At 52.4% G+C, this 16,978-nt stretch overlaps 1 protein-coding gene across 2 annotated transcripts in view; it reads right to left on the reverse strand.

Moving 5' to 3' along the window:
* Window positions 1-1,863: 1,863 nt before the first annotated feature.
* The window catches only part of LOC122492952 (anthrax toxin receptor-like), a 33,437-nt gene continuing 18,322 nt past the window's right edge, over window positions 1,864-16,978 (reverse strand). The window contains exons 9-16 of one of the 2 annotated variants that reach the window (XM_043596797.1): window positions 11,898-11,993; window positions 10,595-10,664; window positions 9,948-10,026; window positions 8,133-8,348; window positions 6,829-6,864; window positions 5,614-5,697; window positions 4,086-4,163; window positions 1,864-2,314 (exon numbers count right to left, since the gene is read on the reverse strand). In XM_043596797.1, the coding sequence (XP_043452732.1) occupies window positions 2,087-2,314; window positions 4,086-4,163; window positions 5,614-5,697; window positions 6,829-6,864; window positions 8,133-8,348; window positions 9,948-10,026; window positions 10,595-10,664; window positions 11,898-11,993 (887 nt within the window). In that variant the 3' untranslated portion in view covers window positions 1,864-2,086. The remainder of the gene's footprint in view (window positions 2,315-4,085; window positions 4,164-5,613; window positions 5,698-6,828; window positions 6,865-8,132; window positions 8,349-9,947; window positions 10,027-10,594; window positions 10,665-11,897; window positions 11,994-16,978) is intronic. The other variant, XM_043596798.1, reaches the window with a different exon arrangement.

Here is a 16,978-nt window from a genome sequence, read left to right on the forward strand (position 1 = left end):
CTGGAAGGGTCAGTAGACAGTGTATTTGAGTAAGTGGGGCTTGCTATCAGGCTTTCTATTTGGGTGAGGCCACTGTCCAAGCCCTGAGGTCAGTGGAGTGATACTGGCTGGGAACAGTCAGATAGCACTGTTTTCTTGATTCCATGCACCAGTGTGGTTGTAGAACGGGCTCTGTAGTTGCCCAAGTTCTCTGGTCAGACTGCCTAGTGCTCTACTCAGTAGCATGTGGGGCCATGAACCCATTTCCCTCTCTAGGCAGGGCAGCAGAACAGACTCCAAGATGGTTCATTGGTTATAGACAAAAATCAGGCAGAACTGCCCACAAAGTTCTCTGGCCAGATAGGGCCACCACTTTGGTTCTGCAGTTGGGAAGAGTTGCTGGATGCATTCTTTGCTTGGATGCCACTGTAAGCAGTGAAATAAGATGAGCTATGCAGCTTTCAGGTATTCTGGTTAGGCTTCCTGAGTGTGAACTGGAGGCCATATTCACTCGTAGATGGGGGTAGAAATTTGCTTCCCTGCCTGGGTGAAGGGCTACAACAGGCTGTAAGGGCTGTATGGCTTGTTGGCTGGTGGCCTGAATCAGGCAGAACTGACCAAAGTTTCCTTGACTAGATGGGACCATTGGCTTGGTTCTCTTTGAGAACTACTTGCTAGTATCTGTATTCAGGGATCACCAAGAGGGGGAACACAATCTGCCAATTTCTGAACACTGGTGGCTATGAGACCTTCCTATCTATTCCATCCAAATCAAATTCCACACTCAATCCCTACAGCTTACACCTGTGATTCTGGTTAGGGAGACCAGAGTAGGTTTTCTGGGAGTGTCCCATAAAGGTGGGAAAGGCTAGATGTTCACCTTAGTCTCTCTCTCTACTCCCCCCCCCCCCACCCCGGAGAAACCATAGGCCGAAGGGAACCCTTTCACTGTAGTGCAATGACAGCCTGGGAGAGGGGTGGTGAGGTCAGAATGTAGTAATTTCTCCTGCCCTTTTCAGACACCATGGTCCAGGGAAATGCTATAATGTCACTCCCATGTTCTGGAATTTTAAAAATGGGGCCTTGTCCATGGATGGTTTTCAAACATGTTAGTGTAGAAGAAAAACTTTGATCAGGTCAACACAGACTTAATGAGAAAGGGTTTGAACAACTGGGAAGTCTGCCTCTGTCAGGAGGGAAGCAGATTTGAAAGCTCAGGAAAGTGGGCACCACGGTTCTCCTTTGTATCATGAGAAATATTAAGGGTATGGAAAAGGAATTAACATTTTTGAAGGAGGCAGTAAATACCATGGCTTTTCCCACTGGTGTTTTGGAGGTTATGTGGGTGGTGAACCTGGGGGTATACCAACCCCATGCCCTGGTGGCCAGAGCTGAAAGGCTCAGGCATGGTCTCCATTCTGACTGTCCTGACCTCACCAGATATTTCTTGATATCTCTGAGCTCATCTTTCTGTCCACTCCTAAAACAAAAAACAAAGACATTAGCTACTGTACATCTGAGTCTTTAGTAGGGATCTGGCCCTGTGCTAGGCACACTGCAGTGCACACCATCACCCTAAAGGCCATCCTGTAGAGAAGTCACCATTATCTCCATCTTTTCAATGAGGTAATTGAAACACAGAGAGATTAAGTAACTTGCCCCAAATATTAAATAATAGCCAATGACTGGTTGACACAGGGCATATTCACATTTCAAAGACACTATGGGTTTTCCTCAAAGAACAGACTTTGGCTAAATCTCCACATGACAGATAAAGAGTGGGCTGTGGGGACTCGGGCGCATCAACGTCTGCATCCACAGAACAACAGGGTGCTTTGTCCTGGCAGGAGCAGTATAGATACGTCACATACAGCGAAACAATGCTTACCAGGCAACAAATTCTTGTTGATCAGCCACAATTCCAACTCCTTTGATCGTAAACCAAGACTCAATATATATATATATCCAATTCGGTACACAAAGAGCTCTTAACAGTCTTGGGTCTTGGGGACTTTAGAGGCTGGGTTATGGGGGTGGGAGTGACAAAGTAGTTCGGTACACAAAGAGCTCTTAACAGTCTTGGGTCTTGGGGACTTTAGAGGCTGGGTTATGGGGGTGGGAGTGACAAAGTAGTTCTGGAGAGTGCATGGGCAGGAGGAGGGAGCAGTGACAGCATCCTGGAGGGTGGCTGGGAGCATATGAAGGAGGAGTGTTGGCATTGTGAGCAGCAGCTGTTGAGATGAAAGCACTCCTGGCTGGGTGGAAGGCAAACGTTTGGGCTATAGGGCAACTGCCCGCAGAAGGGATTCACGAAGTTGAAGATGATATACTTCCCCTATAGGAAAAGAAGAGAGAGAAGGTCACTGGGAAGCCACTGGAATTAGGACCAGAAGGCTTTGGTGTCTTTGGCTCAAGGGATTTAAACCCTTTGGACCAACACAGTAGGCCTTTCTTGATGCCCTTCTTCTCCTGGGTGCTGGTTTCCAGGCTGGGCTGCTATTTTAAGACTCTGTTCAGCTGCTGGAAGTCTTCCCTGTGTCCCCCAGCCACCCCAGGTTTTCTGACTCAGAACACCCTTTCCCTCTGTTATTGGACTTGATGTTCCCTGTTGGACTGGGGGCCTGGGAAGCAAGGAACAGGCCTTGCAGCTCCAGTGTTTCCCAGGCTTTCTGTGGGAGTATGTGATGAAGGGATAAGCCTTCATCTCAGCCCTCAGGCCAGGATCCAGGTCCCCCAAAGCCAGGGAGTGTAGGGGTACCTTTCCATGGGTGATGGGAAGATGGCAGCAGAACCCATCGGTCTCTTGGTGTGGGAAGAAAATGATACTGCTCAGCATTCTGAATGTCCATCTGCCCAGCCAGACAGTAAGTATTCATTGAATGTGACCAGGGAAGTCCTCACTACAGATACTGGGGACCACAACATTCTCTAGGCACTGGGCCCAGTCTTTGAAAAGGGTGTGATCATGGGGAAGCCCAGGGAATGATTCCCAGGCAAGCCTGGATGTGTGCTGACACACATCCAGTGTGTCTCCTCGGCAGGGTCCCCACTCCCAGGCATGCCCAGGAATCCTAATGCTCACCTGGCCACCAGGGACAGTCATGCTTGCCTGAACCAAGCAAATGACTAATGCAGCCCTCACTATAGATACTGGGGACACCACGTCCTCCAGGCACCTGGCCCAGTCTGAGGTTCTGATCATGGGGAAACTTAGGCACATGATTCCCAGGCAAGCCAGGAGCATGCTCTTCATGGGCCCTAATTCTGAGCCCTGCATTGTTTTTGGGGAAACCATTATGGTTTCATGAGTGCTGACCTGATGGGGGGCAGGCAGTGAGAAGGGTGGTGGCAGGCCCTGGGGTTCAACTCCAGCTCTGCCACTCCCAGGTTCTGTGACCTGGGGCAAGTTGCTTGATTTCTCTGTGCCTTAGTTCCCCCTTGGAAAAGGTGGCATATTAGTACCTGCACATACAGTTACTGACAGGATTGAACGTGAAATTATGGAAAGTTCTTAGACTGGCAGCTGGCATAGGAGGAACTCTGTAACAATTAGCCATCACAACTATTAAATTCCAAGGGGAACACCTGTAACATGCAGGCTTCTCCCCATTGTCACAGGCAGTGGCATGTGGAGGGACTCTACTAGCTGGCAAAAGCACGCAATGTTGGTCAACAACATGGGGGTGTCACCATGCCCTCCAGCATTCCTGGCACATGAGGGAGCTGCCAAGGAGAGTCTCAGAGGATGAGGGTGTGGATCCAGCAGACACAGGTTGGGGAGCTCGGTGGGGAGGGATGATGGCTGGGGGTCAGGAGAACTTGCTGGCCTGCCTCCTTCTCCAGCCTCTTTCACTTAAGCTTGGAGGCACTGGGTAACACTCTCCCCAAGAAAGTTTCTTGTCCTTCTGATGGGGACCAGCAAGGAAATGCAGGCGCCGCATCCAGAATCCACACGGGAGGCTCATGAGCACCGCGTCTCCTCCTCTGGGGCGGCATCCCGGAAGATGCCTGGACAGGGCTCTCTGTCCCATAGTCCCTAAGCTCAGCTGTCAAGGGCAAAGAGAAAAGGGCGCCTGCCCAGGGAACATCCCTGTGCCCCTGCTTACCACGTTCCTGGGCTGACACCACATCAATGGGATCTGGTTGCAGCTTTGCACAAAGTCACACAAGGTGTCCAGTTTGCCCTGAAAAGCAGATGTGGCTGTGAGGAAGCTCCAGGGCCTGGCCATCACCTCCAGAGGGGTAGCGGCCCCTCTGCCTGAGATGGCTCCAGAGGGCTCTGTCCCCAGGAACACACCGAGGCCGCCCTGTAGTCTCCGCCTGGGGCAGGGGCTTGGTGGCCTTGTGGCAGGGGCTGGCTTTCAGGGCAGGCAGTGTCACTGTAGGTCACAGATTGTTTTGGAACCCGAAATGAGTCTGTATTTCTGGTGTAGGAGGGGAAGGCAGGGGCTACTTTGAGAGGAAGGGTCCAAGGTGGGGGACACGCGGGGTCGCAAGGAGAGGTCTTGCAGGGGAACGTGATGTGGGCATCAGGGAGCTGGGCAGGAGCTGGGAGAAGAGGACAAGGGCCTGCACTGGGGCACATCAGGAGCAGGTGGGGACGAGGGCTGATCCCGGGGCTTCTCCGGAGAGAGGAGGGGAGGACACCAGTGAGAGGCCCTGGACCCAGGGGCAGGTGGCCTCCTGACTTCAGGACCTGCAGTTCAGGCCTCTCTGGGCCCTACTGAGGGGGCAGGTGGGGCTGTGCCTTGTGAGCAGGAATAAGCCCCAGGCCATGACCTTTGCCCTGTCTGGAGGCAGTTTGGCTTCTTTGAGCCCCCAGGCTGAATGTCTGCAGGCTGTCATGTTGCCATCTGGGGCTCCTTGCAGGGTAAACAGGGAGACAGCGGGACTAGGACTAATGTGCCCGGGCCCTGGTACAGCGGTTCCAACGGGTGCATCACCACAGATGCAGGACCAGGAGGAGGGCACAGCCCATAAAGGAAGAATATGGGGTTCTTCCTTTCTCAGCCAGGGCTGCCTGGCGCCTCCCCACCCTGTCTTCATGCCCCCCTGCAGGGCTGGGAGCTCCCTCCCAGGGTGCGGCCCTAGCACTTTCTGTGAGGATGTTTCCTCACAGCCTCCTCCTCCTTGAGCCCCTTGTCCCCATGTCAGTGCGTCCAAGGACAACGTAGTTAGCTTAGTCCCTCACTTTGCTGAGCTGACTCATGGAACAAACTTTGCTCAGAATTTTCTTTAAACGATTCTTTTTCTGACCTGTGGGAGACTGTTTGTGATTGAGCTTGTGTTTTACTCCTCTGCCTGGTGGCCAAGAAAATGGAAGCCATTGTTGGAGCTGCTGACAACCTCAGACAGCCTGGGACTGGTGGGCTGTGGCCAGCCACCAACATCTGCAGACCTGGGCCCCTTCCAAGCCTGGTGCCGGGCTCCAAGTGGTGTTGGTGATGGCAGGAGCCCTCACACTCTTTGACCTCTCCTGGGGCCCAGGATTGGGATGGCCTCGGCATTTTCTCTGGTGCCCAGCGATTGATGTCGTGCCCACAAAGCTCATCTCCACCCAAGCGACGGTTCATGTGGGGCCATGGACTGGCTGCCCTCCCTTGTCCCTCAGCCCCACCTAAAGGCCCTTCTCACCTCTATCCGTCTTATAGTGTCTTCCTGGTACATACAAGAAGGGACAATCACCGGGGTACGTGTCTGTATACATGTCTCTGGCTTCTAGGAAGAGAAAGCACATTCTGCCGTTTTGTCTGGGAGCTTCTGGTGCAGACATATAACATCTGTTGCTCCCGCACCTCTTAGTGGCCACTCAGCAATGGTGCATTGGGAGATTTTAAGGACACATCAGTAGCATCCTACACTATGGCAGTGTCCCACATGGTAAAAACCAGGAAATACAATTTATTTGTAAATATGACCTTTTCCCCAAAGGCTGACAAAGTCTCTCCTGTCCCTTTGGTCCCGGGGTCTGCCTTTGGTGGAAAATCCTGGTCTTAGGGCTGTGCAGTGGACAGGAGGGCTGTCAGGGTGGGAGCATTTGCAGGGGCCCGGGCTGCATTCATTTGCCCCTGGCAGATCCAGCCTCCTCAGGAAACAGTGCCATCAGTCAGTACAGCGCTGGCCAGTGGGGTCTTTTTCCTACCCAAACCCAGGCCCGGTCCCCTTCCTCTGACATAGTGTCCTGCTATAACTACTTCCTCTGGATCTCTTTTAGGCTTCTACCCTGAGGATCCACAGACAGCTCACTGGCCCTGGCTCCTTGTGCTCATCTGGGCCGGGCCTGCCTCACACAGCTCAATGCCAAGTAACACACTCTCCCCCCACCCCCCCAGCCTGTAGTCACTAAAATATAATTGTGGCCAAACCTCTTGCCCTGGCGGGTGACAGGGATGGAGATCAACAAAATGCAGCCCAACATACATCAGAGCCTGGGCAGGGACCAAGTTCTGAAATCGACGGCTCCTTTTCTGAAAGTTCACCTGTGTACTATAAATAGTCCTTTGGAAATTGATAAAAAAATTAAAAGCCACTAATATTTCAATGAGGATCACAGCACTTGCTGAAACAGGTTATCTCAAGTTACTAATTTGGTGGCAAAGGCCCTGGATCAGGCTGTGGCGCACACTTGGGAAAGGTGTTTTGAGTCCTAAGGCCTCCTGAGGCCCCTCCCTGCCGCTCCATCACCCTCTTTTTTCAGCCAGCTCTCTCTGCCCAGGTAGGTGGCAGGCAGTGGGGCAGGGGGTAGAAATGTCCCACAGGCAGGTTTTGTGAAGGTCTGTGTGGTTCCCTTTTGTGAAGGTCTGTGTGGGCACTGGGCACGCTGACATGAGGACAAAAATCAGGACTTACCATTACTATCTTCTGCACTGGTAGCTCCTTGCAGGGCTAGAATGTTAAAGAGACATGAACATAGGCTGGAGGAGCATGAAGGGCACTGGCTCAGCCATGCAGACAGAAGGGGACCCTACTCAGCAGCAGTGGGACAGAACGTGGGCTTTGGGTGTCAGTCTGCGAGCCCACTATCTATGGGATGGGGCCAACCGGCTCCAGCATCCCGAGGCTCAGGCTCCTGGGTTATCAAAGGGATATCGGACCTCCCTGGCGGTGGACAGGGAGACAGCCAGACTAGGGTGCCTGGTCCCTGGCGGAGGTGTCCACGCAGTAGTTTTCATTAGGAGCCCTTCCATGACATGAAGACAAGAGAACACATCCAATTCCCTTCCTCCTCTCCCCTCACCCCCCACAGCCCGCAGCCTTCCCTAGTCCCCACTCTGTGCTGACAGCCCCCACTCCCGCTTTCTGTCCTCACAGCTCCCCCTCCACAGCAATCCGGCCTGCTTCTGTCTTGCTGCTTTGCTCTGTCCTTTCCCACCTCTGTGGTTTCCTCTTCCTTCACCCAGCTCTGTCCCATGTCCTTGCAAACCCAGCAGCCAGTACGTCTGCCCTTCTCCCTCCCCGGGGGCCAGTGTCTCTCCTTTGCTAGGGCCCTGATGCCACAGCCTATGAGGCTGACATTTTACCCGCCACCCCCAGGTACCAATACCAGAGCAGACACCAGACTGTGAGCTCCTGTGTGCAAGATGGTGGCAGCTCCTTTCCCGTCCCTGTGTGCCAAGTATGGGGCCCATCATGTCCTGGCCCTTAGTAATGACTGAGGAAGGAAGGAGGGATGCACTGGTTGTGTGCAGAAATCTGTACGGGTTTCCAAGGCTCAGTTGCCCCAGAGGCTAGGAATCATCCCTTCCAGCAGATTCTCTTTTGTGGGCCCCAGTGCCTTCTATGGGACCCGCTTTCCTCTCTCAGCATCAGAGGCCTCTTCTGGTGCTTGGTCTCCCTGAGTTCTCCAGAAGCCTGGCTGCTGTGATGCCTCCCTTGTCACTGGGCACTGGGGTGACTTCTCCCCAGAGGACAGGGCAACTCATAGGCCACTTCTGGACACAAGCATGAAGCAGGGGGTCCCTGAGATGCAAGCTGAGTCTCTGCCCAGGAATGGTAGACACAGTCTGTGCCTGTGTTTGCTCATGTGATGAACTGGGAGCTGATGGGAACCTACCCACTGGCAAGATCATGGGGTGAGTGGGGCTTGGTTACCTTGTGGCCTGGGGACAGTTTGTGTCATAGGGCCGTGTGGATCACTCACAGGGGTCACTCACCTTCCTGCAGCAACAGAGACAGCAGATCACCACCACGATAATGATCAGGGTTGGGACGAACAATGGGAATAGGTAGTCAAGGGTAGGCTTTTCTGTGACAGCCATGGGTGCTGGTGCCTCCTGTGTGACAACTGTGGGCACTGTTGTCTTCTGTGTGACAACTGTGGGGACTGAAGTCTCCTCCTTTGGGGCATCTGTGGGCTCCGATGTATTGCCCTGCAAAAAGCACCAAAGTCAGAGTCCTGGGTGGGTCTGGATGGCCCTCACTGGGTGCCTCCCCCCAGCACCTTACACTACACCTGCACATCGCGTGTTCCCACTCAACTCAGATTTCCCCACCTCCAGGGAGCACTGAAGGCCTGGAGGACAAGACTGCACTCAAAGAGCCGCTGTGGAACCCTGGGCCACAGAGCCCACCACTGGCTTCGTTCCGAGGCTCTGGCCCAGAGTCCTCACAAGGACCAGAATCCCCATGTGTGACATGCCAGCCCTCACTGCACGCCTCAGCCGCACGCGGTGCAGTCCTGCCCTAAACCAAATGCTCGGCTTTCCCTGAGGCAGGGGAGCTACAGGGGACAGAGTCTGTGCCCAGGAGGGGGAAGCAGGGTGGGGGCCCATGAACTCAGGCTCCTCCTGAGTTCTTTCCTAAATGTGCCTGCTGAGGGCGGCCTGTCAGTTAGGTTCCTGAGGGTCAAATGGCTGAGTGTGATCTACTGGTTGATGAGTGCCTGTCCTGGCACAAGCAAACACACAATCAGAGGACTGTCCATGCTGCTGGAACCCTCCCAGCTGGGACTGGACACCAGGCTGGTGGCAATCAGGCACGGGCATTGCTCCTCCCAGGCAGCCCTCTTCCTGTGCCTGTCGCCCATGTCATGCTGCCCCGCCCCAGGTGCCCGGGTGATGTGGAGCTCCGAGAAGTGGGCACCTGGGAGCAGCACCCTCTTTCCCACGACCCGTCCCTGAGCTGAGTCCCAGGACCTCCCCACAGCCCTGGCAGTTTCCCACCTAGTGCCGGAGAGCAAAGTCCAGCAGAGGTCAGAGAGTTAGCGGAGACAGATGGCTGAGGAGCACGAGAAAGCAGCAGAGGCAGAGGGGAGGCTGATGCCCTCTGCAAAATGACAGGGGTGTTCCTCAAGTGGGCTTGGGCTTGCGGGCAGTGATGGGCGTGTGTGGGTTCAGCTGTGTCAGCAGCTGCTGAAACACCCTGATTGCACAGGGCCACAGTGGGTCCCGCCCTCCAGATCCCCTGTGTCTGGGGCCCGGGTTTGGAGCACCCCGCTGCCCCAGAGGTCCTGGACTCGGGCTCCTAACACTTGCCTCCAAGCCTCTCCCACTTGCCCAGCTGGAATGCAGGATGGAGCCCTGAGCTCCCCACCACTATTCTTGGGCCAGCAGACGTGGCAAGGGGCGAGGCGGGGTGGCAGAGCCCCAGCACCATTTCTGGACTCTGCTTAGAGCCTAACCGTTCCCTTTCCTTTGCCTTCAGGGACACCTGGTTCCCAGAGAGAGACAGCAGAGGTTCTGCAGCACCTGCTGGACAGGAAGCTACATGGCAGGTGCTCTTGTGGAAGTGCTCCCAGGGCACCTCACAAGCCCGATGTGCGGATGGTTTGCCAATAAAGGGCTGAGGGCCCCAAGCTGGCTGTGAGAAGTCGTCCCAGCTGCCTGTCTGCATAAGCTACTTTCTCAGGCCCTCCAGCATGTGTCCTCTTTCCGTGCCCCCCCCCCCCCAAAAGCCAACTATCTTCTCCTCCAATGCCAGTGCTCTTGACAGTCCCAGGATGGAGGATGCCGCCCCACCGTGGCACTCACACAATTCAGGCTGGTTACTTTCATGCTCTCCTCAATGAAGGTGACGCCATTGTTCAGGCTGTATTGAACGATGACCACCCTAAAGCACAGAAAGGTCATGTCGTGTGTACTACCCTGCAGACGTTTTGCTCTTGCACTTGGCTCAAACCACAGCCTACAGCTGTCCTCATTGTAAAGACTCTGATAAGCAGGCTTTTGGTCCATCATTGAGCACACAGCATGGATAAGAGGGGGCTCATCCCAAGCCCTACAAGGTCAACCTCTACAGTGAAGGCTGACGAGGCATGAGGAACCCTGCATGGGTCAGATGCCATCGTGGCCATAGGCTAAGTTTCCAAGGAGGTCGGCTTGGTGTCACCATCCTGACCCTTCTCTATTTACAAAGTTTTGGCTTAGCCCTGATAGGCTGCATGTAGCAAAGGCACCACCCTTGGGAACATCAGGTCTCATATTCTGCCCTCCTCAGCAGAGACTGGGCCACAGCAGAACCCTGAGCATCTCAGGGGAGGACCAATAAAAGTAGTTATGAAGGATGCCCTGAGCCCTCTGAAACAGACATGTAGTGTCACAGCAGAAGTAGCATCCCACATTCTGCATAGCACATGGTGACAAAAACTTCCCACTGGTTCCTGACCTGAGGTACTTACTGTCCAGGCTCCTTAAATACATGTCCTGGGCAAGCTAAAGATTCATCATCCTTAAGTAGAGGTTTTTTATCTAGGAGAAAACCACAAGAGAATAATGTCAATGAGCATGCCCATCCATCCATCTCCCCTCAGCTGGCCCTTGGCAAGCAGACTAACACTGGAAGATGCCAGCTTCTCTTTGCTGCCTTCCTCTGAGCCCCTGCCATGCACCAGGCCCTGTGCAATGCCTGGTTGGAATGGAAAAGGTTGAGTCCCTGCTCTCAAGGGCCCTACATTTGAGGAATGGGAGGGAGACAATGAAATAACAAAGAAGAAAATAAATGTGGAGAGGGACACTTCTTGAGACCACAATAAACAACAGAAGGCACAGCGAATAGAGGGGAAGGGACAGCTGCTTAGGAATGTGGGGCCTGTCCTGTCCCTAAGAGACACCATTTCTCTTAAGGGACTGAAACATTTACTGTGTAATGTTGTGATGTCTGGAGGTAGCTCTGGGTTTACCAGATGGCCCTGCAGTAAGACATCACGGCACACAATCTCATCAGGTCCAATGAATGCACTGGGGGGGCTCAGTGGGAGATAGTCCTACTGTACCACCCTGCTCTCTGGGCAGGATCACACCCATCTCAGCATGAGGGCACATCTACGTACCCAACATGTGCTTCTACTGGCCACTCACCCATCATGGAGGAATACCTGATGCCTGAGTATTTCCTTACATTATAGGCTTACATAGGGGATGTGGTTTAGCTCGACTGTCATATTGACTTCATCTTGCAGTAGAGGAAAAAGAAGCTGAGAATAGAACCCTCATTTGGTCAAGGTCAGACAAGTAATGTGTGCCTGTGCCAGGATTCCTGGGCCTGGGCCTGGAAGCTGGCATCCTGTCTCAATCCCAGATGCACACATTCTCCTGTGAAGCTCCCAGTGTACCTGGCCCAGGGCTGCCTGTGTTTCTCGCCAGCAGACTCAATGGATTCGGGTCCTTGTCTCTCAAGGCCAGTGAAAGCTGAGCCAAGGGAGGGGGAATACAGCTCTGGGGCACACCCAGCACACCACAGCCATTCCTGGCAAGGGTTAAAGCCCTGCTAGGAGAGGCTCTTGTGGTTGATGACTTCCCAGCTTTGAGGTATAGGTCACCAGGCTTCCCAGCCAGGTCTCTCCTTCTACTTGTCCATGCTGATCTATCCTCACAGGACCAACAGTGAACGGTCAGCAAGGGCTTTAAAGGCCTGGCTGGCTGAGGGGAAGGCAGCCTATTGTAGGGAGTTTGTCACTTAGAGGCACCAAGGTGGCTACTTACGGAGGATATTGTCGACATCCAACTTATATCTGCAAACAATTTCATCCATCGTGTGTTGATGTAAGTCAGTATCATAAAATCTCATATCATATTCTTCTGCAAAGTCAATATCCAAAGATCTGTGTGAGGGAGGGATGAGGGCTGTCTTTCCTCTGATTGGCTACTAATAGCAGGTCACCCAAAAACTGCATTTCCAAGGACTCCTCATAAGGAAGCAACTACGTCAAAACCAAGATGTGTGACCCGTGTGGTCAGATCCTCACCTGATTTCACTGAGGGTCCACTATGAGTGCTGAGGGGGCTTGAGCACTCAGGGTCCCCTCACCTCCACCCTTGATCTTTGGAGCCCATTAAGGCATTCAGCCTCATCTCCTGCATAGGGGCAATGCCAGCCCTGGGTTTCTTACCCCGAAATGTCCAAATACTCTCTGAAGGGTGTAGGAGGTCCCCTCCATGGGGTCTACCATATACATGAGAGAAGAGCTAGGATAACAAGGCTGAAAACAGCCCTGTCCCATGCCGGAGCTGGTTGTCCAGGCCTGGGTGCCTTATGACTTCCTGATGCATGGAGTTTCCTCCTCCTCCCAGTCTTTCTGTTTGCCTATCACAGGCTGAAGGCCCAGTAGCAGAGATGGGACTCAGGTGAGGCAGGCAAAGAGCCCAGGACTCTGTACAGAAGAATCTCCCAGGTAAAGATAAGTTCTGTCTTAGCTGTGGTTCTGGAAGTCTCACATGATTGCTCTTCCCCTGCCTTTGCCTGAGGCTTCATGGACTACAGACGACCCGCCCAGGATTCAGGAAGCACTTACTCTCTCAGTGTGGAAACACTGATATGTGAGGTGCAAGTCTAGGCCCTAGACCTTTACCAGGGTGCTGAGGCTTCCCTAGTGCTTCCCAGACCCTGAAGTAAACACCAGGAGACAGAGAGGACAGATGGTAGACAGGATCCCAAAGGATTCGGCCAGGATAACATGCAGGTCTTCAGCTGCAAGCCCAAAGTCATTAGCCTCCACTGCTGCACATGTCCAAGACTGGATCATTCCAGTCCCTGAAGCTTGATTAGCCTTAGGTCGATGAACTAATGGAACAATTTCTCAAAATTCCAGGGCAACCTTGGATATGGCTATCCTGATTTCTCCTGCTTCAGGTCTTCTTGCAGCTCCCACTGATTGAGGCAACATTTACAAATTCTGCTTTAAAGAAAATAGATTCTTGCCTGTAGCTGAGCAAGTCCTGCTGATATGGTATGTTAGTCTTTCAAGTATTTCCCCAAAATTGAAGTCAACATTGAAAGTCTACATATTGTCCCTAAAAATCCATATTACTAGCTTTTATGGAAAATGGGAGCACCTGGCATCAGCGGGTTCATATTTCTACATGTCAACCATTGGCTTGAACATGGGCCACTGTTTTGTTCACAAGGGAGCAGTTTGCCATGGCCAGCAGACCACCACTCCAGAACCAATCACACTGCAGTGAATCATCCTTTGTTTGGCCTGAGCCCATCCTAATGTGCATGGAACCTGCCTGGCACCTAAAGGCTCCTGCTGGCAGTGGCTCTGCCCAAGGAAGCTCATGAGTCCTATAGAAGTGAGAAGAGAGCACTGAGGTTTTGATAGAGGGCAGGTAGGGCCAGCTGATGGCCCTGTGCTAAAAAAATCTGCATGTTGTCCATCTAGGCAGGATTGATGTCCTTAAGGAATATGTTCTCTCTAACCAAGCTTCAGGGACTGGAATGATCCAGTCTTGGACATGTGCAGCAGTGGAGGCTAATGACTTTGGGATTGCAGCTGTGTAAACTGTGGTATACAGTAACCAATACCACAATTGTGTCAGGTTGCCTTCTCACTGTTCACACTTCATAAGGACCCTTCCCATCATGACACAGGGCTCTATGATTGGCCTGGAAGGAGCAGTTGGCCTTGTCTCCTGCAAACCCCTTCACCAGCCCAGCTAGGAGCACCCTCAGCAGAGCTGCTGGCCCTCAGTCTCAAGGAAGTGTCATCTGCAATTTACATTCCAGGATTTTTTGTTGCAAAGAAGCATTTCCTTGCAAGACAGAACTGTAAATTGATAGCCCACATTATAATTAGATACAGGCAGAGAAGGGAAAAGTCAGCTGGCTGCATGTGGACAGATCAGGCTACAGAGGAGGCAAAAGGCAAGTAGAGCCTTTCTTCCACAAGCACACAGGCAGAAGGAACCCTAAGTGGGCAAATCTGTGCCAGGCCCAAGCCATGTAACACCGGTGTTCATCCAAAATGACACTCCTCACTAACTGAGCATATACTATGGGCCAATCTACACTTTCCTTAACCTCCAACACCCATGAGTTAGGCATACCTATCCAAGCTTACAGAGAGGGAAACTGAGGCTAAGAGAGGGCAGATGGCCTCTCCCAGACCCCTGGCAGGTACAAGGCCAGGATCTGACATCTAGAGCTTAATCCAGGCCACTTCTGCCCCCCTCTGTTCTTGTCTTAGTTCCGAGCAGCTATCATGCCATTGCTCAGGATGTAGGGCAGCCACTGAGGATAGGACTGCTTGACAGCCTGGAACCTTGCAGTGTCTGCACTACTCGGGAAACTTGCACACTGTCCATACGTCTGTGACCTCCTTCCCACCATGTATGCCCTGCAGCTCTTCAGGCCCTGCTCAGTCATTACTTCTCCTCTACAGCAGTGCCCTCTGTGTCCCCAGGCACTACTGCTCTCAGAAAACGTCACTATGGAAAGTCTTGGTAAGTGGAAGACAGGGTGATGGTGTTAGACTTTCGAGCAGAAGGGACATGGAGTTAAAGGATTTTGCTTTGAAGCCAAGGACAGATGAACACTGGCTTTCAGGGAGCTGTGTTTCCAAGGTAGAGTCCCACTGTGCACCCGCTCTCGGGTGGCACAGGGACCATCCAGTCCCTGGCAGGGAGACCAATCCTTCTTTATAAGAGCTTTCTTTCTGGAGGAAGAGTTCTACACCAGGCCTCCTGGGCTCCAGAGAGAGGAGATGGGAAGGCAGGCAGCCCGCTGACAAGGTCAGGAGGAAGCCAAGCAGTGAGGAAGGACAACCAACCAACCATGAGACTGACAAGGGCACTGGGTGGAAGTGACCTGCCCCGGGAGGGTCAGGCTCTGGGACACCACCTGCTGCTCAGCACCGGCTCTTTGGGAGAAATTCAACTCTACTGACCAACGTTTAAGCTGTGTGTCCTCTTAATGATGCAATTCTACTTCTGGAATTGATCCCGGGAATCCTGACCCAGGCCCACAGAGAGGTGAGCCTCAGGGTGTGCACAGCTTGCTGTAGCCACAATATCGACCAGGGGAGACTAATGAAAGAAATTTCCTCCATCCGTGTAATGGAGTATGTGCAGATGGCTGGAAAATGTTATGAACTGCATGATCCCATTAATGTAAAAATACCTTGAAAAGCATATATAAATAGCTATTTGCATCTGTATGATCAATTATATATGGTAGCTATTTCTGGGAGGCAGTAATAGTAGAAAAAGGGGAACCTCATTGTAGAGGGACAGTAGTTATCCAAGCTGGTGGCAATGGTGTCTTTGCACTGCTTTTGCCTTCTGGGTCCTACTGCCCCACAGTCTGCTTTGCCTTCTGCACACAGTGAGTCTCCTGGCCACCCTGCAGGACCTTTCCACCAGCTCTCAGAGAAAAGCCCGCCTCTGCCCTGTGTCCTACTATGTGCCACCACTGATGTGCCATGGTTGTTGGGCTCTGCAGACACTCGCTCTGGGCCAGCCACACACAGGAAAAAGAATGAGAAGGTGCCACCTCCAGCTGTCCTCCCAGACACAAATATCGAAGTATATCCAGCAAACATACAGGAGTGATGATTCTCAAAACCACTGTGCCCAGAGTACCTGGCCAAACAGAATGTTTAAATACAATGTTCATATTACATGAGTCTACTGAGAAGAGATTTCAAAGGACTAAACAGCCTATGGAGGAAAAACAGAAGAATTGCCTTCAGGGGTTGGGGACAAGGATTGTCTGGCAAGTGATCTGAGGGGATTTTCCAGGGACAATGGTAAATTCTGTCTTCCTGGAGTGTGCATTTTTCAGAAGTTGTCAAAAAATACACTGAAGTTTGCTGCAATTTAAGGAGAGCTCTTAAGAAATATTAGTATAAATAGGGCCACCTGGATGGCTCAGTCAGTTAAGCATCTGACTTTGGCTCGGGTCATGATCTCGCAGTCTGTGAGTTCGAGCCCCATGTCGGGCTCTGTGCTGACAACTCAGAGCCTGGAGCCTGCTTCAGATTCTGTGTCTCCCTCTCTCTGCCCCTACCCCACTCATGCTCTGTTTCTCTTGCTCTCAAAAATAAATAAAACATAAAAAAAGAAATATTTGTGTAAATAAAGATATGCAGACTGATGGGTTTTGGAAGTGAGGTAGCCTGATGTCTGTAATTGACTTGAAACACATAAAAAAATAAGATGCAATGTGTGTGTGTGTGTGTGTGTGTGTGTGTGTGTGTGTGTAAGAGAGAGAGGGAGAGAGACAAAGCACACTGGATAAACAATAAAGAAATATGGTGAGATATTAAACAGTAACTGCAAAATCCAGGTAGTATAGACAGAGGTGTTCATTGTACAGTTGTTTCCACTTTGCTGTAGGTTCGAAAGCTTCCTTCATAAAAGGTTGGTAACACATCAAAGAACTGAATGAGAAGAATCAACCGTGACACAGCCAAGCAGAAGTCATGGCACGTTCAAGGTGAGAAGTGACTGAGAAGGACAGACCAAGGGCTGTGGGAATCCAGAGGGGCCAGTGAACCAAGAAAGGGACAAGGATGAACCTCCTGTGAGTGTGGCGTCAAAGGATGGATGGGCTGGACCCTGTAAAGTGGGGGGAAGTAGGGTCTTGTAGGAAGCCTAGTGACACCCCAGCCTGAGAGCTGAGGGAAGACCTGACTGGCCCTGCTGTGGGGCTAGGGGCCTCAGACTTCCAGGCCAGGCTGGGGTTAGGGAAGGGGCTTTCTCAGTGCCCTGAGGTCCTGTGCAGAGGATGGCCTGGAGCACAGGCCTAGAGGCAGGAAGGCCAGCAGAGGCCTCTCTGCCTCATC

This window comes from Prionailurus bengalensis, chromosome D2 (assembly GCF_016509475.1).
Source record: "Prionailurus bengalensis isolate Pbe53 chromosome D2, Fcat_Pben_1.1_paternal_pri, whole genome shotgun sequence".
NCBI lineage: Eukaryota > Metazoa > Chordata > Mammalia > Carnivora > Felidae > Prionailurus > Prionailurus bengalensis.